We start from the raw sequence: 21,707 nt of genomic DNA on the forward strand, positions 1-21,707 counted from the left end.
AAATTGGGCAAACGTGAAATCACCACACCTGCAGAAATCCCAAATTCCTGGGGAATTGCTCAGGATTCCCTGCAGAAATCCCAAATTCCCAGGGAATTCTCTGCAGAAATCCCAAATTCCTGGGGAATCGCTCAGGATTCCCTGCCGAAATCCCAAATCCCATCTCCCCGTCCCTTCCAAGGACACCCCAAATCCACTGCATGGAATTCAGGAAGGACAACCCCAGAAATCCTCACTCTTCCCTCAGAATTTCAACATTTCCTCCAGGAGAAATCCCAAAAATTCCTGCCTGTTGGGGGTTAGGTTTGTTCCTCTTTTTCTACCAGCCACCAGCCCGATACTTTTCCACTGTTTGAGCTTTGTGCTCTGAGGATTCTTCAGTGGCACCAAGACCAAATTGCTCTGGGGTTTGTTTTTGTGAAGCAAAGCCCCCAAGGTTCTTGGAACTGATTTTATAATTAATGCTGTAGTTGTTGTTTTTGTTTGCTTTGTTATACAGACCAGAAAATAATTGCTACAAAAATAATTTGCGAAAATAATTGGAAAAAAGAGGGGTTTGGTTTACATTCTCCATTCCAAGGGAAACTCCAGCTTTCCCTGGCAGACACTTGTCTTCCCAAACCAAGACACGTGTGCCAATTCCCAAACCCCGATATTCCCTGGGATAGCCCTCCCCAGGCTGGTCCCCACGGAGCTCCTGAGCCATTTGTCACACACACCCACAGTGACACTCTCACACTCCCACTGTTTAGAAATGGAGTTAATTTATATTGAAACACTTCAATTTGCCACTGTGAGCATGAGCTGCATCTCCTTGAGGTCATTTTTATCTCAAACCATTCCCAGGCTCCACCTCCACCCAGAGGTTGAGAGGCCACAGAAGGGGGTTCTGCCTTGTCTTTCCTCATTTGTCACGATCGTTTTTGGGTGTCCCAAATCCTCTCTGTTTTCGGACACCCATGGAGGAGTTTTGGATCCAGCTCCTCGCCATCCTCACGCTCCTCACCCAAACCTGTAAGTGCCTCATGCCCCTCGTCCCTCGGCAGCAGAAAGAAAGGAGGGTGGTTTTTGGGGTGGTTTTAATGTTTTTAGGGTGAAAGGACAGTGGAGATGTGTGGGAATCCCAGAGGAGCAGCTCGGTGGGGTTGGGTTTGTGCCCAGTGTTGGGATCTGGGGCTGCCGTGGATCTCTGAGCTGTGGATGGAGCCCAAGGTCCACCTCTGGTCCAGCCTGTGTCCAGCTGCTGCCCGGGGAGCTCCTGGCAGAGGTCATCCCATGGATTGGCCGTCCCTGGGAGTGACCGCGGCCAGGACGGAGCCGCCCGGGGCAGGGGAAGGTTCCAGGGGGTGCCACGGGGTCATTGAAAATTCCCTCCCTGCCCAAACCTCTCCAGGACTCCGCGTTTCTCCTCCGAGGAGCAGCTGCGGGTCTGGCCAGGAGCTCCCTGTCCTGCTCAGCTCCCTGAACTCAGACTTTGCCAACCTTTCCCACCTTTCTGAGCCTTCCCCAAAATCTTGGTTCCTTTTCCCCTCCCGTTCCCCCTCCAGGCTCTGTGGAGGATTGGGGCAATCCCCCCCGAGATGGGGCAACCAAGGGGAAAGATGGGGAACCAAAGGGGGAAAGGTGCCCCGGGCTCTCCCTTGGCCATGGGAACCTTCTAGAAAGGAGTGACCAGGTCCATCTCTGGTCCAGCCTCTGGCTCAGATGTTCTCCTGCTCCACCTGCAGCTCCTGCTCTGCTCGGTTTTTGGAGGTATCATTTTGGGGGGTTTTGGTCTGAAAAAAGGGAAACTGTGCCAGTTTCAGCCCCTCCCTGCAGCCTCTGAGCGTCTTTTATCACAGGAACCAGCTCATGGTTTGGTTAAACTGCAAATTTTCTGTGAGTTTATCTTTACTGGCAGTTTTTTTCCTTCCATGTGCTCAGAGAGATTCCGTTGTCCATGTCCAAGAGGTGCCCAAGGCTGAGGGAACCAAAAATACTGAGCCAGGAACAGTTTCCTGTTAGAAAAATTGGGAAGAAAAACTCAAGTCCCAGTCTAGACCGGGGTTTTGTTGGGGTTTTTTTTAAGTAGGATGTTGTGAAAAATGATGAAAATGGCTCCTTCTCCCTTGAAATGGTGACATGGTCATGACCAAGGTCGTGGTGTGGTCATGGGAGTGAAGGGATGGACCCAGAGGGGTCTTGGAGCTGGTCCTGGGGGTCAGCCAAAGGAGGGTGGGAGGTTTCTCATCACTGGTCTGGTGAGATCCCACCTGGTCTGGTGAGATCCCAACTGGAATGGTGAGATCCCAACTGGAATGGTGGCAGTTCACCTGGAATCATGACATCCTACCTGGAATAGGTGAGATCCCACCTGGAAAGGTGAAATCACAACTGGAATCTTGAGATCCCACCCAAAATCTCGGGATCCCCCCAGGCTTGGTGCCCCCACCATAACAAGGCCATGGAACCATTGGAGCAGGTCCAGTGGAGGCCCCGGAGTCGGGAATGGACACAGGAATGGTCAGCCTGGAGAATGGACACAGGAATGGTCAGCCTGGACAAGACACCCCGGAGCTGCCCCGTCCACCCCTGGCAGTGTCCAAAGCAGGGCTGGACAGGGCTCGGAGCACCCCGGGGGGCTGGAGGGAATTAGGGATTTTTGGGGAGCAGGATGAGAGGGTTTGAAGGTCCCTCCCAACCCAAACCTTTCCCTGATTGTCCCCCGAGGGGCAGTTGGAGGTCCCTGTCCTGCTGAGGTCACCCAGAGTGACCTTGCCCCTCCTGACCCTCCCGTCTGCAGCTCCTGGTTCTCGTTTCCCCTTTGGTTCCTCTCCTGGGGGTGGCCTGGTGCTCTTCCTCCTCCCAGGGACCCTCCCGTGAGCCCCCTGTGAGCCTCCAGAGACCCCCAGCCCCGGTGGGCTTTGTGCTCTGGGCTCAGAAACTTCATCCTGCCTGGATTCCATCCTTGATCCCTCCTTGATCCCTCCTTCATCCCACTTTGATCACAGCTTTTCATCATCCCACCTTGATTCCATCCTTGATCTTGCCTTGATCCCACCTTGATCCCATCTTCATCCCACCTCCATCCCACCCCCACCCCATGTTCTCTCCCCACTTTCTCTCCCCAGGCAGCGCCAGTGACACCCCAGAGCTGATCAGGGCCATGGGCGAGTCTGTGACCTTCAGCAGCCCCGAAACAGCTACCGAGGGAAATGGAGCATTGTGGAGTTTTGGGGATGATCCCATACTGACTGTGCTATTTGAGAATCCTCCTCAACCCATATTTTATAAAGAGGAATACAAAACTCATTTCACTGTCTCCAAGAGTGGCCGGGCACTCAGCATCTCCCAGCTGAGGATGGAGGATGCCGGGAACTACTCTGTAAACATTGACGGGAAAATATCCACCTTCACCCTCCTCGTGTACAGTAGGTGCTTCTCGTGTTGTTTGGGGGGTTTTTAGACTACAGAAAAAGAGAAATTTCTGACCCCCCCCGTGCCCCCAGAGGAGCTGCCAGAGCCCACAGTGACCTGTGAGGCCCAGGACTGCTTGGACAAGGTTTGCCTCCTCTCCCTGTGCTGCTCCTGCGTGCCTGACACCGACTTTGGGAACGTCTCCTACACCTGGACAGGGTGGGGTTACCTGTGGGAAGAGAGGCCTGTGGTGCTGACAGTGGTGGATAAATCCTCCCTGCATAAGTTGGATCCGCTGAGGTGCACGGCCCGGAACGCCGTCAGCAGCAGGAGTGTCACCGTCACCACCCCCGAGGGGCTGTGCCCAGGTGAGAGCCGGGGAAAGGGGCACGGGAAGGTGGGGTGGTCCCAGTCTCCTGGGAGCCTGGAAAAAGTTGGGATTTGGGGTTGGTACTGGAATGTTGAGTTTGAGATGGGCTGATCCCACTCCCCTGAGAGCCAGGGAAAGGTGGAGGGAAAAGTGGGTTTGGCTGATCCCAGTCCCTTGAGAACCATGGGAAAGATTGGGATTTGGGATTTGAATATTGAGGTGGTAATGAGCTGATTCCGATCCCCTGAGACCCATGGGAAGATGGAATCTGGGGGTGGGATGGGAGTGTTTGGGTCAGGCTGGGCTGATCCCATTCCCTGAGAGGCAGGTGGGATTTGGGGTTGGTATTTGGGGTCGGGGTGCTGAGGGAAGCTCTGACCCCTGTCCCTGTTCTCTCCCCTCACCAGAAAACTCCACACACCCTCCCGGCCCTGGTGAGCTGCCACCCCCTGTCCATGTCCAGCCATGTCCCCAAGTGTCCCCAAGTGCCTCTGAGCTCCCCCTGAGCATCCCTGAGTGTCCCCAAGCATGCCTGAGTGTCCCAAAGTGTCCCTGAGTGTCCCCTGAGTGTCCCTGAGTGACCCCAAGTGTCCGGAGCAGCTTTTCCATGTCCAGCCAGGGAGGTTGATTGGGGAGCCCAAGCCCAGCCCCCTCCAGCTCCTCCCAAAAACCCATCCCAGGGAATGTTCCGGATCTTCCCGCAGCTCCCAGGGACAGGGCAAGGAGTGGTGGCCCCAAACCCAACCCCGAGAGGTTCCACCTCCATTGGGGAACCTCTTCCCAACGGAGCCACCCCAAACCTGCCCGGCCGTGTCCCCGTGTCCCCTGCTTGGGGTGACCCCGCAGGGAGATCTCCAGAGCTCCTTTCCCACCCTACAACTGTGGGTTTTGGGGATTCTGAGATACTGGGATTTTGGGGATTTAGAGATTTTGGGAATTTTTGGATTCTGGGATTTTGGGATTCTCCCACTGCTACTCCCGCCAAGCCACTCGTCCTCTGCCGTGGCTGGGATTGAGTTCTCCTGGAATGAGGGAGAGATTGGAGGCCAAATTCCCAATGCCAGGAAGAGCCGGATTGATTTTGGGATGTTGCCACTGGATCTTCTCCCTTTTCCAGGCACCTTCTTCAGCAGCGGGGTTGGGATCGGAGTCACAGTCGGGATCACAGTCGGGGTCACAGTTGTGGTGGTGATATTTTTGGGTTTCCTCGTTTTCTTCTGGAAATCCAAAGGTGAGAGTGGAAAACCATCCCTGGAGCCCTGGGGAGGAGGTGGGACCTGGGAGGGAACAGAGCTGGGATGGGGCAGATTTGGGGTGGATTTGGGGCTGATTTGAGGCACATTTGGGGTGGATTTGCGGTTCTGTCTTATCTCCCTGTGGTGGTTTAACAGATTGTTGGGTTTTCATTTGGGGTGGAGCCCACAGGCTGTGGGTGTGGTTCCCTAGGGGGCGGAGCCAAACACCTGTCTGGGTTTGAAGAGCCAATCAGCTGGCTGGGTTTGAAGAGCCAATCAGCTGGCTCAGTTTCAAGACTGACACCCAGTTAACTCACTTAAAAGAGTTGAACCTGTCACTGTAGAAAAGCACATTTATAAATGAAAAAAGCTCAGGACAAGCTCTTTTTTCTGGCCTTCCAGCAGGTTACTGGTCAGCCTGCAAAGCCCACGGGGCCAGGCAGGTGAGCAGCTCATCTGAGATTTCTGCCACTGCTGGGCCGGGCCATTGCAGCAGTCTCCAGGCCATGAGGTTGTTGGGACCAGCACTGGGACTGGCCTGGGACAAGCACGGACCAGAGTCACGATGGACCTTTTCAGATCTGGCATGAATCACAGGCCAGCCTGGACCAGAGCCAGGACTGGCCTTGGACAAGCACAGAGCAGTGCTGAGACTGGCCATGGACCAGTTTGGACCAGAGCCAGGACTGGCCCCGGACAAGCACAGAGCAGTGCCAGGACTGACCATGGACCAGTTTGGACCAGAGCCAGGACTGGCCTTGGACAAGCACAGAGCAGTGCCAGGATTGGCCTAGGACCAGCATGGACCAGTGCTGGGACTGGCCATGGACCAGTGCAGACTAGTGCAGACCAGTGCTGGGACTGGCCCCGGACCAGTTTGGACCAATGAGGATCACCTGATGGGCAATAGAAGACACAGCAACATCTCCCATGGACAGACTTGTATGGATCAAGCCTAAAATCCTCCTCATTCCAGCCCCAAAATTCTTCTCATTCCAGATCCAAAATACTCCCCATTCCAGCCCCCAAATCCTCCTCCTTTCAGACCCAAATCCTCTTCATTCCAGCCCCAAAATTTTTCTCGTTCCAGTCCCCAAAATCCCTGTTCCAGCCCCAAAATTCTCATTCCAGACCCAAAATCCTCCTCCTTCCAGCCCCAAAATTCTCCTCATTCCAGACCCAAAATTCTCCTTCTTCTAGACCCCAAAATCCTCCCAGTTCCAGCCTCAAAATCCTCCCAGTTCCAGCCTCAAATTCCCCGTTCCAGCCCCAAAAGCTCCTCGGAGTTCCCAGCCGGGCGATTTTTATGGAATTTCCAGCCCTGACCCCACCCCCGGCAGCCCCATCCCCGCCCCATCCCGCGGGGAGGGAAAAATCCCTTTTAAATTATTTTAAACCCAAAGACCGGGAGGTGGCAGCAGGAGACCGCGACCGGCCTTGGAGTCCCCAAATTCCCCCAAAAAATCAATAAAAACTTCGGGAAAGGAGGAACCGGGATTCGGCTGCGCCTTATGGGATACCCGAGATTCCCCGAGTCCTAAATAAAATCCTGGAGCCGTGTCCGAGCTGGTTCTGATGGGAAAAGGCTTGAGATGAGGTGGGAAGATGGTTGGGATTAAATGGGAAAGAGGGTTGGAATTAAATGGGGAAAACCTGCCTAAAACCGGGGAAAAAACAAGCGAAAATGGGTAAAACCGGGTTTAAAAAAAAAAAGAAAAAAATTAAAACCGGATAAAAAGCAGGAATTTTCACCCGGGGAAATGGAGGGGAAAGGGAAAAACTGAGAAACCCGGGGGTAACTGGGGGAAACCAGGGAAAAAAATGGGGAAAACTGGGGAAGCTGGGAAAAATTGGGAGAAAAGTGGGCAAAACTGGGGAAAATTCGGGGGAAAAAAGGAAAACTGGGGGGAAATGGGGGAAACTGTGGGAAAACTGGGGCAAAATAGGGGAAAACTGGGAAAAACGGGAAACCGGGGGGAAATGGGGGCGAATGGAGGAAAACCAGGGGGAAAAGTTCAAAACTGAAGAAAAGTAGAGAAAGCCGGGGAAAACTGGGGAAAACCAGGAAAAAAACAGGTCAAAACTGGGGAAAATTGTGAAAACCAGTTTAAAAAGGGCAAAAGAACCACGGGGGAAATGTTAATGAGGGCTCTAATCCCCAAGAACAAGTTTTCTGGTTGTTGTATCCCTGTCTCGGGTGCCGGATCCAGTGAGGGGTGGCAGCACAAGGCATCCACCAGGGGGTCCGGAAATTCAGATGGTGTTTCTGAGGGACCTTGTTTTATTGCATATAAAGCTGACCAATTTATAGTCTCGGGTACAGCCCTCTCCAGTCCCCTCGCTGTCCACTCTTGGCAGCTCAACAACCTTTGCCCACCTGCAAAGTCTTGTTTGGGTCCCAACACGGGTCCTGAAGGGGAAACTGGGATGTTCTCACAGCTTATGGAAGGGGAGGCAGCCGTGAGGCAATGGAAGGAGGAAGAGGCCACGTTCGGGTATTTGGTACAGAAACAGCTGGAAAGCTGTTGGCCTGTTGCAGTTACAGCTGTGTCACCACAGAGATGTATTTGGGAGGTATTTTGTACCCAGTGTTTACACAGTGTATTTGGTCTAGATGTGTTACCACACAGGTAAATTTGAGGGGTACTTTGTACCCAGTGACAAAGTACCAGGGGCCCTGCGGCCGGTGACACTGAGCCGAAATGGAGAGGGTGTAGAGCAGAGAAATTTCCTTTCAGGCACAAATGAACGAAATGAGCTGGATGGAGGACACACGGCGGGGCCGGTGTGCGGCATGAGGCAGCTCCGGCAGGGACCGAGCGCGCAGGGAAAGGTGAGCGGGGGGCGAGAGGGGACCCAGCCCCAGCTGTGTCAGGGAGGGCGAGCGGAGAGAGGGGGGACCCGGCCAGGTCGGGGAGAGGAGAGGGGGGACCCAGCCCCAGCCGTGCCGGGGAAGGCGAGCTCAAATCACCTCGGCTCTGAGAGGCGGCTCAGTCCGTGGTGTGGAGAAGCGAGTCCTCCAACCCTCCTGTATCGGCGATTGAAGGAGAGACGGGAAGACTGACCATGATCAGAATCTGATTTTACTCAGGTTTTCCAAGAACTTATACACCATTTCAGTAAGGTTAATAATTTCTACTACAATAATTAGGTTAAAAGATCACACGAACAACGCATACATTTTTCAACATCTTCATCGTAGGGGCTTGATTGATTCTTCTTCTGTAAGCGGGTTTCTAATCCCATCTTCTCATGAGCTCAAAGTTCTGTTTGTCCTCGCCAGGGCATCCAGGTCACAGTTAATTAGATGTGCTAATTAACTCTGTCTCACTCTCGTGAATCCCCACACTCCTGCACCGCCCATCCCACACGGCTCTCCAGTCCCGCGGGTGCGGGAAAATCAATCTTATCTATTCCGCGTTCCTTAAAACGAAATGCTTCTCTCGACCTGGGACAGGCTGAGAATTAAACAAGGCACAGCTTTCCCTGCAGTAAACAGTCTGAATACACGTTACTAAATGTACAACACACACACACACAGCGTTTGCTCCGAATCTTTCAGCCGCTGCTTCAGCCGCCCAAAACACACCCAGGGTGTCTCCGACACTCGATACCCACACACGATCAGCACAGACACGTCTGACCACCACACCCGCCCACAAATCTGCAACTCTTCAGACAAAATCCACCCAAATTCCCTTGAGACGCTTTGGCAGTGAGGGTTCCCCTGCTCCTTTCTCAGCACTCCATTCCCCACTGTGCCTGCTCACACCATGGGCGGTACATTCCTGGTGCCTCACACACACACGGTACAAAGTCCGGACTTTGCAATCACACAGCCGCGGTTCACCAACGCAGGGGTTCCCTGGGTCTGACCCCAAAGGTCTCTATGGGGTCTCATCTCGACCAGGGTATCCCCTATAGCGGCCTCCCCGCCGGTTCAGCACAGCCTTCAGTGTTCACTGAGTGTCTTCTAAAATGTGATCTCATATATTCTAAAGCACTATTATACTGTGCATGTTCTTAAATGTACTCTAAAGGACCAGCTGGAGTTCACAAATCTCTGTCTCAGACCATGAGGGACTTTTGGATTCAGCTCCTCGCCCTCCTCACGCTCCTCCACCAAAACGGTGAGTGCCCCGTGCTCCTGGTCCCTTGGGAACCAGATTTTGGGGTGGTTTTGGGGCTGAGGCAGGATCAGATTCATTGTCTTGGTTCATCCCCCCTCCATCCCACCCTCACCCCGTGTTCTCTCCCCACTTTCTCTCCCCAGCCAGTGACACCACAGAGCTGATCAGGGTTGTGGGCAGGACCGTGACCTTCCAAAGCCCCAGCACAGAGACAAAGCCAGCTTTGTGGAGTTTTGGGTGTGATCCCATAGTGACCGTGCTATTTGAGGATCCTCCTCGACCTATATTTTTAAAAGAGAAATACAAAACTCGTTTCACTGTCTCTGATGATGGCCGGGCACTCAGCATCTCCCAGCTGAGGATGGAGGACGCCGGGACCTACTCCGTAACCATTGATGAGAAAATATTCACCTTCATCCTCCGGGTGTACAGTAGGTGCTTTTAGGCTTGTTTTGGGGGGTTGTTAGACTTCAAAAAAAGAGAAATTTCTGACAGCCATGTGCCCCCAGGGGAGCTGACAAAGCCCATAGTGACCTGTGAGACCCAGGACTGCTCAGGTGGGAACTGTGTCGTCTCCCTGCGCTGCTCCGTGCCCGGTGCTGGCTTTGGGAACGTCTCCTACAGCTGGACAGGGTGGGATCGGCAGTGGGATGAGGGGTCCATGGTGCAGACAGTGGTGGAAAAATCCTCCTGGGACAACCTGGGGCTCCTGAGGTGCACGGCCCAGAACGCCATCAGCAGCCGGAGTGTCACCGTCACCATCCCTGAGAGGCTGTGCCGAGGTGAGAGCCGGGGAAAGGGGCACGGGAAGGTGGGGTGGGGTGGGAATGTTTGGTTTGGGATGGGATTGGGGTGGGAATGTTGAGGTTGTAATGAGCTGATTCCGTTCCCCTGAGAAGCAGGAAAGGTTGGGAGGGAAAGGAGCAATGGGCTGATTCTGCTCCCCTGAGAACCCTGGGAAAGGTTGGGATGGGAATGTTGGGGTCCGGCTGGGCTGATCCCACTCTACGGCATCTCGGGATGCCGAGGGAAGCTCTGCCCCCTGTCCCTGTTCTCTCCCCTCACCATAAAACTCCATGCACCCTCCTGGACCAGGTGAGCTGCCACCCCTGTCCATGTCCAGCCATGTCCCAAAGTGTCCCCAAGCATCCCTGAGTGTTCCCAACATTTCCCGAGTGTCCCCAAGTGACCCCAGGTGTCTGGAGGAGCTTTTCCGTGTCCAGCCAGGGAGGGGGATTGGGGAGCCTGGGCCCAGCCCGCTCCAGCTCCTCCCAAAAACCCATCCCAGGGAAGGTTCTGGATCTTCCCGCAGCTCCCAGGGACAGGGCAAGGAGAGGTGGCCCCAAACCCAACCCCGAGAGGTTCCACCTCCATTGGGGAACCTCTTCCCAACGGAGCCACCCCAAACCTGCCTGGCCGTGTCCCCGTGTCCCCTGCTCAGGGTGACCCCGCTGGGAGATCTCCAGAGCTCCTTTCCTGCCCTGCATCTCTGGGATTTGGGGATGTTGGGGATTTGGTGATTTTGGGATTCTCCCACTGCTGCTTCCACCTAGCTCCTTATCCTCATCTGGAGGAGTTTCTTTTCAATCCAACAACTGTGGGGTTTGGGGATTCTGGGATTTGGGGGATTTTGGGGATTTTGGGAATTCTGGGATTCTGGGATTCTGGGATTCAGGGATTCTGGGATTCTGGGATTCTCCTACCGCTGCTCACACCAAGCCGCTCGTCCTCGTCCTCTGCCCTGGTTGGGATCAAGTTCTCCTGGAACGAGGGATCAGGGAGGGGTTGGAGGCCAAATTCCCGATGCCAGGAAGAGCCGGATTGATTTTGGGATCTTCTCCCTTTTCCAGACACCTCCTCGCGCAGCAGGGTTGTGATTATGGTCCTAGCTGGGATTGGAGCTGCAGTTGGAGTTCTATTGGTTTTCCTCATTTTCTTTTGCAAATCCAAAGGTGAGAGAGGAAAACCATCCCTGGAGCCCTGGGAGGGGACAGAGCCAGGATGGGATGGATTTGGGGCAGATTTGGGGCTGATTTGGGGTTCTTCTAATTCTGCTGCATCTCCCTGTGGTGGTTTAACAGATTTTTGGGTTTTCATTTGGGGTGGAGCCCACGGGCTGTGGGTGTGGTTCCCTGAGGGGCGGAGCCAAACACCTGTCTGGGTTTGAAGAGCCAATCAGCTGGCTGGATTTGAAGATTGACACCCAGTTAACTTACTTAAAACAACTGAATGCGCTACTGTGGAAAAGCACATTTAAAAACGAACAAAACCCAGGAAAATCTCTCTTTCTTCAGACCTTCCAACAGGTTCCTCACCGGCCTCATGGGGCCAGGTCGGCAAGCGGCTCGACTGAGATTTCTGCCACTGCTGGGCCACTGGGACTGTCCTGACACTGCGAGGTGGCCATTGACCATCACCAGGAATGGCCACAGACCAGCTCTGACCATCACCAGGACTGGCCACGGACCAGCTCTGACCATCACCAGGACTGGCCACGGACCAGCTCTGACCATCACCAGGACTGGCCACGGACCAGCTCTGACCATCACCAGGACTGGCCACAGACCAGCTCTGACCATCACCAGGACTGGCCACAGACCAGCTCTGACCATCACCAGGACTGGCCATGTATCGCCCTGATCTTTCGCCTTCTGATGATCTTGGTTACTTCTTCTGGAGTTCCTCAAAACAAAGCAGATTGTTTTCATATTTCTCTGTGATGGACTCCTGAATTGACCATTGGGTCAGAGAGGTGTTCCTCCTGTCCTCCAGTCCTTGATCAAATTCCATATCCTATTTAAACCCCAAATCATAATAAACGGCCCTTCTTTCCTCACTTTGACCTGACCAGTGAGTTTGTGGTCCTTTCGTGTCCATGACAGTGACAGCCATGGGCCAGCGTGACTCGCTTTGTGCCCTTGGGGGCCACTTGATGGGAACCAAACACAGGGAAATTCCCATTTAATGGACAGCTTCCATTAAAATGGGAATGTGCAATGGGAATTTCCATTGAAAACGCCTTTAAAATGGGAATTGTAATGGAAAGCTTCTGTTAAAACGGGAATTTGCAATGGGAAATTCCATGGAAAACGTCTTTAAAATGGGAATTTCAATGAAAAGCTTCCATTAAAATGGGGTATTTTTTATGGGAATCTTCACAAAAATGGAAATTTCCATGGAAAAACTTGAACTTTCAATTTATAAAGCTTGAGAAGAAACAAACCTACAAACACCAATTCTCTCCCAAGCCAGGACAAAGGAAAGGGTGGAGACACATAGAGAAAACAACAAGGAGACAGTGGGGTCAGTAAGGAAGGAGCCAAACCCTGGACGGGAGGGGACTGAGGAGATGCCTTAGTTCCCTCTTGCCCAGGGCACAGGGACGTGTCGGGTGTGGAGCTGCTCAGCCCACTGAAACTCATGGGGAAATAATTTAAATTGCCCCAGGAGGGTTTTCTGGGGTGTTTTGGTTTCCTTTTGCCACCAGCACTGGGGACAGTTGGGGACATCGCGGTGGCTCCAGTGTCCTCAGCTCGGACATGGCAGTGGCAGGATGGGGACATTTGGGGAGGAATAACCAACCCTAAAATACCCTTTCCAACCCCAAAATCCTCCTTCCAACCCCAAAATTCTCCTCATTCCAGACCCAAAATCCTCTCCAGGCTTTGGAGTGACCTCGCCGTGGCCTTGCAGGATCTGAAGGGGCTTCCAGAAAAATGGAAGGAAACTTTTTCCCAAAGGCATGGAGTGCCTGGACAAGGGGAATGGGTTCACACTGACAGAGGGGGAACCTGGGTGGGATTTTGGGCAGGAATTGTTCCCTGGGAGGGTGGGGAGGCCCCGGCCCGGGTGATTCCATGGATTCCCCATCCCTGCGAGTGTCCAAGGCCAGGCTGGACAGGGCTTGGAGCCACCTGGGACAGCGGGATGAGCTTTAAGGTCCCTTCCCACACAAACCAGTCCATGATCCCAAAGAGATCACCCCGGAGATCCCAAATCCACATGCACCAATCCCCGATCTGCAATATTCCCTGGGATAACGCTCTCCAGGCTGGTCCCCACAGAGCACCTGAGCCATTTGTCACACACACCCACAGGGACATGCTTGACCTGCAGCCACGCACGTCTTTTCTCAGAATCTGAGTTGTGTTTTTTTCTACAAGCACCACAAGTTTCCATTGTGAGCATGAGATGTCCGTCCTCAACATCTCAACATTTATTGTTACAAACCACATCCCACCCTTCATCTGCACCCAGACACCAAAAAGCTGCACAGGCGCTCTTCTTCCTGTGTCACACTCCTTGTCTGAGTGCTCAGTGCCCCAAATCCTCTCTGTGCTCTGGACACTCATGGAGGGGTTTTGGATCCAGCTCTTCACCATCCTCACGCTCCTCACCCAAACCTGTAAGTGCCCCGTGCCCCTCGTCCCTCGGGAACCAGATTTTGGGGTGGTTTGGGGGGTTTTAGGGTCAGGGGAGAGCGGGAGCAGTGGAGCAGCTCGGCGGGGTTGGGTTTGTGCCCAGTGTTGGGATCTGGGGCTGCCGTGGATCTCTGAGCTGTGGATGGAGCCCAAGGTCCACCTCTGGTCCAGCCTGTGTCCAGCTGCTGCCCGGGGAGCTCCTGGCAGAGGTCATCCCATGGACTGGCCGTCCCTGGGAGTGACCGCGGCCAGGACGGAGCCGCCCGGGGCAGGGGAAGGTTCCAGGGGGTGCCATGGGGTCATTGAAAATTCCCTCCCTGCCCAAACCTCTCCAGGACTCCGCGTTTCTCCTCCGAGGAGCAGCTGCAGGTCTGGCCAGGAGCTCCCTGTCCTGCTCAGCTCCCTGAGCTCAGACTGTGCCAACCTTTCCCACCTTTCTGAGCCTTCCCCAAAATCCTGGTTCCTTTTCCCCTCCTGTTCCCTCTCCGGGCTCTGTCCTCACGCCCCTCTGTGTGGAAGTTCATCTTCCCCAGCAGCTTTTTTCTTCCCTGTGCTCAGAGAGACTCCACTGTCCGTGTCCCAGCTGTGCCTGAGGCTGAGGGAGCCAGAAATTCCGAGCCCAACCTTGGGGCTGAGGCAGGATCAGATTCATTCTCTTGGTTCAGCACCTTCATCCCACCCTCACCCCGTGTTCTCTCCCCACTTTCTCTCCCCAGGCAGCGCCAGTGACACCACAGAGCTGATCAGGGCCGTGGGCGAGGCCGTGACCTTCCACGGCAACAACACAGAAATAAGCGGAAATTCAGCATTGTGGAGTTTTGGGAACGATCCCATAGTGACCGTGGTACTTGGGGATCCTCCTCAACCCGTATTTTATAAAGAAGAATTCAAAACTCGTCTCACTGTCTCCGAGAGGGGCCGGGCACTCAGCATCTCCCAGCTGAGGACGGAGGATGCCGGGAACTACTCTGTAAACATTAATGGAAAAATATCCATCTTCGTCCTCCGGGTGTACAGTAGGTGCTTCTAGTCTTCTTTTTGGGTTTTTTTTTACATTAAAAAAAGAGATTTCTAAGCCCCCTGTGCCCCCAGGAGAGCTGACAGAGCCCACAGTGACGTGTGAGGCCCAGAACTGCTTGCACAGGATCTGCCTCGTCTTCCTGCGCTGCTCCGTGACTGGCACCGGCTTTGGGAACATTTTCTACACCTGGAGATTGTGGAATGGCCGGAGGAATGTAGGGCCTGTGGTGCTGACATGGGTGTATACATCCTCCTGGGATGACCTGGCTCCACTGAGGTGCACGGCCTGGAACGACGTCAGCAGCAGGAACGTCACCGTCACCACCCCTGAGGGGCTGTGCCCAGGTGAGAGCCGGGGAAAGGGGCACGGGAAGGTGGGGTGGGAATGTTGGGGTTGAGATGGGCTGATTCCAGTCCCCTGAGAGCCATGAGAAGGTGGAATTTGGGATGGGATGGGAATGTTGGGCTTGGAATGAGCTGATCCCACTCCCTTGAGAACCATGACAAAGTTGGGGTTGGGCTGGGCTGATCCCACTCCCCCAAGAGAAAGGAAAATTTGGGATTTGAGGTTGGGCTGGGATGGGAATGTTGAGCTTGGAATGGGCTGATCCCACTCCTCTGAGAGCCAGGTGGAGATTTGGGGATGAGATTTGGGGATTTGGGGAATTTGGGGAATTTGGGATTCTGGGATTCTCCCACCACTGCTTCCATCAAGCCGTTCCTTCTTATCTGGAGGAGTTCCCTTTCCATCCTAAACCTGCGGGATTTGGGGGATTTTGGGATTCTGGGATTTTGGGATTCTCCTGCCACGGTTTCTGCCAAGCCGCTCGTCCTCGTCCTCTGCCCTGGCTGGGATCGAGTTCACCTGGAATGAGGGATCAGGGAGGGGTTGGAGGCCAAATTCCCAATACCAGGAAGAGCCGGATTGATTTTGGGATCTTCTCCCTTTTTCAGGCACCCCTTCGGTCAACTGGATCAGGATCGGGCTCGTGGCCGGAGTTGAAATCGCGGCGATTTTATCAGTTTACCTCCTTTTCTTCTGCAAATCCAAAGGTGAGAGTGGAAAACCATCCCTGATGCCCTGGGAGGGGAGGAGGTGGGACCTGGGAGGGGACAGAGGCGGGATGGGGCAGATGTGGGGTGGGTTTGGGTGGATTTGGGGTGATTTGAATGGATTTGGGGTGACCTCAGGCAGATTTGGTGTGGATTTGGGACAGATTTGGGGCAGATTTGGGGTTCTTCTGGTTCTTTCACATCTCCCAGGTTGTTGGGTTTTCATTTGGGGTAGACCCCACGTGCTGTGGGTGTGGTTTCCTGTGGGGCGGAGCCAAAGATGTGGCTTAGTTTAAAAAGCCAATCAGCTGACTCGGTCTGAAGAGCCAATCAGCTGTCTGGGGTTGAAGAGCCAATCAGATGGCTCAGTTTGAAGATTGACACCCAATTATCTAAAAAGAGTTTCTCATTCCCGCTCATTCCTGGGAATATGTGGAAAAACACATTTAAAAACAAACAAAACCCAGGAAAATCTCTTTTTTTTTCTGGCTTTTGCATAGGTCACTGGGTGGCCCCACACAGCCGGGCCGGTGAGCAGAGTGGCTGAGTTTTCTGTCACCAACACGGGGCTGTGACACCGGGACTGTGCCAAGGCCGCGAGGTGGCCGCGACCAGTGCTGGGACTGGGCATGGACCAGTTTGGACCAGGGCTGGGACTGGGCATGGACCAGTTTGGACCAGTGCTGGGACTGGGCATGGACCAGTTTGGACCAGGGCTGGGACTGGGCATGGACCAGTTTGGACCAGGGCTGGGACTGGGCATGGACCAGTTTGGACCAGGGCTGGGACTGGGCATGGACCAGTTTGGACCAGCGCTGGGCCAGTGGGGACCACCTGATGGGGAATAAAAGATTCATCAACATCTCCCATGCAGAGCCTTGTAGAGATCAACTCTAAAATCCTCCTCATTCCTGTCCCAGAATCCCCATTCCAGCCCCAAAATTCCTATTTCAGCCCCAAAATTCTTCTCCTTCCAGACCCTAAAATCCTCCCCATTCCAGCCTTCAAAACCCCTGTTCCATACTCTCAAATCCCCATTCCAGCACAAAATTCTCCTCCTTCCAGACAAGCCTTGGAGCCACCTGGGACAGCGGGATGAGCTTTAAGGTCCCTTCCCTCCCAAACTAGTCCATGATCTGGGCTCAGGGACACCCCGGAGAACCCAAATCCACGTGCACCAATTCCCAAACCCTGATATTCCCTGGGATAACCCTCCCCAGGCTGGTCCCCATGGAGCTCCGGAGCCAGTTGTCACACACACACACAGTGACACTCTTTGTCCCATCTGCTCGTGTCGCCCTCATCTTTGGTTGGAAACTGAGTTTTGAGGGTTTTTTCCTCTTGAAAGAGCTCAAATTTCCCTTCTGCGCATGAGCTGCCACCCCCCAATGTTGTTTTCATCACAAACCACATCCAGCCCCTTCCTCTGCACCCAGACACAGAAAACTGTACAGTTTTTTTCTTGTCCTCCTCTTCTGCTCTTTTCTTATCTGAGTGTTCACTTCCTCAAATCCTCTCCGTTCTCAGACGCCCATGGAGGAGTTTTGGATCCAGCTCCTCACCATCCTCACGCTCCTCACCCAAACCTGTAACGGCCCCGTGCCCCTCGTCCCTCGGGAACCAGATTTTGGGGTGGTCTGGGGGTTTTTAGGGTCAGGGCAGAGCGGGAGCAGAGGAGCAGCTCGGCGGGGTTGGGTTTGTGCCCAGTGTTGGGATCTGGGGCTGCCGTGGATCTCTGAGCTGTGGATGGAGCCCAAGGTCCACCTCTGGTCCAGCCTGTGTCCAGCTGCTGCCCGGGGAGCTCCTGGCAGAGGTCATCCCATGGATTGGCCGTCCCTGGGAGTGACCGCGGCCAGGACGGAGCCGCCCGGGGCAGGGGAAGGTTCCAGGGGGTGCCACGGGGTCATTGAAAATTCCCTCCCAGCCCAAACCTCTCCAGGACTCCGCGTTTCTCCTCTGAGGAGCAGCTGCAGGTCCGGCCAGGAGCTCCCTGTCCTGCTCAGCTTCCTGAACTCAGACTTTGCCAACCTTTCCCACCTTTCTGAGCCTTCCCCAAAATCCTGGTTCCTTTTCCCCTTCTTGTTCCCCCTCCAGGCTCTGTCTCGGCACATGGGCACTTCTCGTCCCTCAGCAGAGGATGGGAAGCAGCCCCTGGGGGGTTTTGGGGACGTGTGGGGTGGACAATTGGGGCAAACCTCCCCAAGATGGGGCAACCAGGGGAAAGACTCCCTCGGCTCTCCCCTGGCCATGGGAACCTTCCAGAAAGGAGTGAGCAGGTCCTCAGGGCTGAGGCATGATCAGATTCATTGTCTTGGTTCAGCACCTTCATCCCACCTCCATCCCGCCTTGTGCCTACTTTTATCTCTCCATCCCACCTCCATCCCATCTTCATCCCTCCTTCATCCCACCTTTATCCATTCATCCCTTTATCCCTCCTTAAACTGACCTTCTTTCCACCTCCATGTCACCTTGAGCCCACCTTGAGCTGATCTTCATCCTACATTCACTCCACCCTCCCCCCGTGTTCTCTCCCCACTTTCTCTCCCCAGGCAGCGCCAGTGACACCACAGAGCTGATCGGGGCCGTGGGCGGGTCCGTGACCTTCCGCGGCCCCAGCACAGACACAAAGCCGGCGTTGTGGAGATTTGGGGATGATCCCATAGTGGCTGTGCTATTTAGGGATCCACCTCGACCTGTATTTTATCAAGCCAAATACAAAACTCGTTTCACTGTCTCCGAGAGGGGCCGGGCACTGACCATCTCCCAGCTGAGGATGGAGGATGCCGGGACCTACTCTGTAAACATTAATGGGAAAAAAATCCACCTTCATCCTCCAGGTGTACAGTACGTGCTTCTAGTGGGGTTTTGGGGGGGTTTTACACCACAAAATAGAAGTTTCTGACATCGCTGTGCTCCCAGAGGAGCTGCCAGAGCCCAGGGTGACCTGCAAGTCCCTGTACTGATCATGTGAGAGCCGGGGAAAGGTGGAGGGGAAGGTGGGTGGGCTGGTCCCGGTCCATGCTCCCTCCCGGCCCTGATGAGCTGCCACCCCCTGTCCATGACCAGCTGCAGTCTGAGTGTCCCCAAGTGTCCCCAAGTGTCTGGAGCAGCTTTTCCACGTCCTGCTGAGGAGAAGGACTGGGGAGCCTGATTCCAGCCCCCTCCAGCTCCTCCCAAAAACCCTTCCCAGGGAATGTTCCGGATCTTCCCGCAGCTCCCAGGGACAGGGCAAGGAGTGGTGGCCCCAAACCCAACCCCGAGAGGTTCCACCTCCATTGGGGAACCTCTTCCCAACGGAGCCCCCCCAAACCTGCCCGGCCGTGTCCCCGTGTCCCCTGCTCAGGGTGACCCCGCAGGGAGATCTCCAGAGCTCCTTTCCCACCCTACAACTGTGGGATTTGGGGGATTTGGGGATTTTGGGATTCTGGGATTCTCCCACTGCTGCTTCTGCCAAGCCGCTCGTCCTCGTCCTCTGCCCAGGCTGGGATCGAGTTCTCCTGGAACGAGGGATCAGGGAGGGATTGGAGGCCAAATTCCCAATGCCAGGAAGAGCCGGATTGATTTTGGGATGTTGCCACTGGATCTTCTCCCTTTTCCAGGCTCCAACTTGGGCATCGGGATTGGGATTGGGATCGGGATTGGAATCGTGGTTGGAGTTTCATCGAGTTTCCTTGTGCTCTTCTGCAAATCTCAAGGTGAGAGTGGAAAACCGTCCCTGGAGCCCTGGGGAGGAGGTGGGACCTGGGAGGGGACAGAGCCCGGATGGGGCAGATTTGGGGTGATTTGTGGTGTATTTGGGGGGGATTTGGGGTGGATTTGGGATTCTTGTGTCGCATCTCCCTGTGGTGGTTTAACAGATTTTTGGGTTTTCATTTGGGATGGAGCCCACGGGCCAAACACCCAGCTGGGTTTGAAGAGCCAATCAGCTGGCTGGGTTTGAAGATTGACACCTGGTTAAAAGAGTTGAACCTTCCACTGTGGAAAAGCACGTTTAAAACCAAAGAAACCCCAGGAAAATCTCTCTTTCTTATGAATTTCCAACAGGTTACTGCCCGGACTGCGTGGCCAGACTGGCGCGGGGCTCAACTGAGATTTCTGCCACTGCTGGGCCGGGTGACCAGGGCTGTGTTCAGGCCATGAGCTCTTTGGGACCAGAGCCAGGACCAGCCTCGGACCAACACGGACCAGGGCTGGGACAGACCTCTTCAGTGCCAGAACAGATCACTGACCAGCTCAGACCAGAGCCAGGGCCGGCTGTGGACCAGTTCAGACCAGGGCTGGGACAGACCTCTTCAACACCAGCGCAGATCACTGACCAGCTCAGACCACTGCTAGGACCAGCCATGGGCCAGCATGACCACAGATGGGTCTGGTCTTGCACCAAGCCACTTCAGTGCCTGGACTGGCCTCGGACCATCTCAGACCAGTGCCTGCACCAAGAGAAACCTAAGTTGGATATTAGCAGGAAGCTTTCAATGGAAAGAATGATTAAATACCAGAACAGTGTGCCCGGGGAGGTGGCGGAGCCACCATCCCTGGATGTGTTTAATAAAAGACTGGATGTGGCACTCAATGCCATGACTTAAGTGAGTAGTCAGGGCTGGATTGGACCCGACGATTTTGAAGGTCTTTTCCAACCTGCACATCCTGTGGTTCTGTGATTCTGTGCCTGGAATGGCCTCAGACCAGCACCTGGAATGGCCTCGGACCAGCACCTGGAATGGCCTTGGACCAGCACTTGGAATGGCCTCAGACCAGCATCTGGAATGGCCTCGGACCAGCACCTGGAATGGCCTCGGACCAGCACCTGGAATGGCCTCAGACCAGCACCTGGAATGGCCTCGGACCAGCACCTGGAATGGCCTCGGACCAGCACCTGGAATGGCCTCAGACCAGCACCTGGAATGGTCTCAGACCAGCACCTGGAATGGCCTCAGACCAGCACCTGGAATGGCCTCGGACCAGCACCTGGAATGGCCTCGGACCAGCTTGGACCAGCACCTGGAATGGCCTTGGACCAGCACCTGGAATGGCCTCAGACCAGCACGACCCCCACCGTGCCAGTGGGAGCACCTGATGGGAACCAAACCCACACAACCTCTCCCATGGGAGCCTTGTGGAGATGGAAATTCTGAGCCCGACCTCGGGGCTGAGCCAGGATCAGATTCAGTGTCTTGGTGCAGCACCTTCATCCCACCTTCATCCCACCTGGATCCCACCTTCATCTCACCTTCATCCCACCTGGATCCCACTTTCATCTCATCCTGATCCCACCTGGATCCCGTCGGGATCTCACCTTCATCCCACCTTTAGCTTACCTTTGTCTCTCTATCTCACCTTGATCCCACCTTGATCCCAACCTCATCCTACCTTGATCCTACCTGGATCCCACCTTGATGCTACCTGGATCTCACCTTTATCTCACCTTCATCCCACCTTTAGCCTACCTTCCTTCCAGCTTCATCCCAACCTTTCATCCTATCTTCATCCACCTTCATCCCTCCTTCAACTGACCTTCATCCCACCTTCAGCTTACCTTTATCTCTCTCTAGCTCATCTTGATCCCACCTTAATCCCAGATACATCCCGCTTGGATCCCACCTTCATCTCACCTTCAGCCTGCCTTCATCCCAGCTTCATCCCAGCTTTTCATCCCATCTTCGTCCCTCCTTCATCCCTTCATCCCTCCTTTATCCTTTCATCCCTCCTTCAACTGACCTTCATCCCCCCTCTATTTCACCTTGAGCCCACCTTCATCCTATGTTCACTCCACCTTCATCCCACCTTCATCCCACCTTGATCACACCTTGATCCCACCTCCATCCCACCCTCCCCCCATGTTCTCTCCCCACTTTCTCTCCCCAGGCAGCGCCAGTGACACCCCAGAGCTGATCGGGGCCGTGGGCGGGTCCGTGACCTTCCACAGCCCCAAAACATCTCCAGAGGGAAATAAAGCATTGTGGATTTTCGGGAACGATCCCATAGTGATTGTGGAATTTAGTGATCCTTCTCAACCCATATTTTATAAAGAGGAATTCAAAACTCGTCTCACTGTCTCCGAGAGGGGCCGGGCACTCAGCAT

At 54.5% G+C, this 21,707-nt stretch overlaps 4 protein-coding genes and 1 long non-coding RNA gene across 6 annotated transcripts; 4 read left to right on the plus strand and 1 right to left on the minus strand.

The window, feature by feature from the left end:
- The first annotated feature begins 441 nt into the window (after positions 1-441).
- Positions 442-6,953, plus strand: LOC310919699 (SLAM family member 7-like). 2 transcript variants are annotated; one of them, XM_083879159.1, is made up of 5 exons: positions 442-1,014; positions 3,111-3,410; positions 3,489-3,764; positions 4,884-4,997; positions 5,407-6,953. In XM_083879159.1, exons 1-5 carry the CDS (start codon positions 960-962, stop codon positions 5,589-5,591), a joined length of 930 nt encoding a protein of 309 aa, XP_083735285.1. In that variant the 5' UTR covers positions 442-959; the 3' UTR covers positions 5,592-6,953. The 2 variants fall into 2 exon arrangements, with proteins under 2 accessions (XP_083735285.1, XP_083735284.1); XM_083879158.1 differs by having other exon boundaries at positions 444-1,014; positions 5,404-6,953.
- LOC310919709 lies at positions 1,050-18,218 on the minus strand. The gene is made up of 3 exons (XR_014591846.1): positions 18,138-18,218; positions 17,881-17,970; positions 1,050-1,654 (listed from the first exon to the last, which is right to left on the minus strand). It is a non-coding gene; the product is annotated as an uncharacterized lncRNA (long non-coding RNA).
- Positions 6,956-11,957, plus strand: LOC310919700 (SLAM family member 7-like). Its single transcript, XM_083879160.1, has 6 exons — positions 6,956-7,834; positions 9,042-9,131; positions 9,275-9,562; positions 9,641-9,913; positions 10,982-11,083; positions 11,426-11,957. Exons 2-6 carry the CDS (start codon positions 9,077-9,079, stop codon positions 11,482-11,484), a joined length of 777 nt encoding a protein of 258 aa, XP_083735286.1. The 5' UTR covers positions 6,956-7,834; positions 9,042-9,076; the 3' UTR covers positions 11,485-11,957.
- Positions 13,455-16,172, plus strand: LOC310919441 (SLAM family member 7-like; the record flags this gene model as incomplete). The annotated part of the gene is made up of 5 exons (XM_083878806.1): positions 13,455-13,536; positions 14,269-14,568; positions 14,645-14,917; positions 15,527-15,625; positions 16,126-16,172. Exons 1-5 carry the CDS (start codon positions 13,482-13,484, stop codon positions 16,170-16,172), a joined length of 774 nt encoding a protein of 257 aa, XP_083734932.1. The 5' UTR covers positions 13,455-13,481.
- On the plus strand, positions 17,136-19,882 carry LOC310919705 (uncharacterized protein). Its single transcript, XM_083879167.1, has 4 exons — positions 17,136-17,213; positions 18,175-18,469; positions 19,225-19,320; positions 19,670-19,882. Exons 1-4 carry the CDS (start codon positions 17,159-17,161, stop codon positions 19,713-19,715), a joined length of 492 nt encoding a protein of 163 aa, XP_083735293.1. The 5' UTR covers positions 17,136-17,158; the 3' UTR covers positions 19,716-19,882.
- Positions 19,883-21,707: the final 1,825 nt, after the last annotated feature.

Source organism: Zosterops lateralis, assembly GCF_965231275.1.
Source record: "Zosterops lateralis genome assembly, chromosome: 27".
Lineage (NCBI taxonomy): Eukaryota > Metazoa > Chordata > Aves > Passeriformes > Zosteropidae > Zosterops > Zosterops lateralis.

Bases quoted from the DNA above. Each gene is read 5' to 3' on its own strand.
- LOC310919700 (XM_083879160.1), top strand. From the start codon at position 9,077: ATGAGGGACTTTTGGATTCAGCTCCTCGCCCTCCTCACGCTCCTCCAC. The intron at 9,132-9,274 runs GTGAGTGCCCCG...TTCTCTCCCCAG, and splicing joins CACGCTCCTCCACCAAAACG to CCAGTGACACCACAGAGCTG. The intron at 9,914-10,981 runs GTGAGAGCCGGG...TCCCTTTTCCAG, and splicing joins CCCTGAGAGGCTGTGCCGAG to ACACCTCCTCGCGCAGCAGG.
- LOC310919699 (XM_083879158.1), top strand. From the start codon at position 960: ATGGAGGAGTTTTGGATCCAGCTCCTCGCCATCCTCACGCTCCTCACC. The intron at 3,411-3,488 runs GTAGGTGCTTCT...CCGTGCCCCCAG, and splicing joins CTTCACCCTCCTCGTGTACA to AGGAGCTGCCAGAGCCCACA. The intron at 3,765-4,883 runs GTGAGAGCCGGG...TCCCTTTTCCAG, and splicing joins CCCCGAGGGGCTGTGCCCAG to GCACCTTCTTCAGCAGCGGG.
- LOC310919705 (XM_083879167.1), top strand. From the start codon at position 17,159: ATGGAGGAGTTTTGGATCCAGCTCCTCACCATCCTCACGCTCCTCACC. The intron at 17,214-18,174 runs GTAACGGCCCCG...TTCTCTCCCCAG, and splicing joins CACGCTCCTCACCCAAACCT to GCAGCGCCAGTGACACCACA. The intron at 18,470-19,224 runs GTACGTGCTTCT...TCCCTTTTCCAG, and splicing joins CTTCATCCTCCAGGTGTACA to GCTCCAACTTGGGCATCGGG.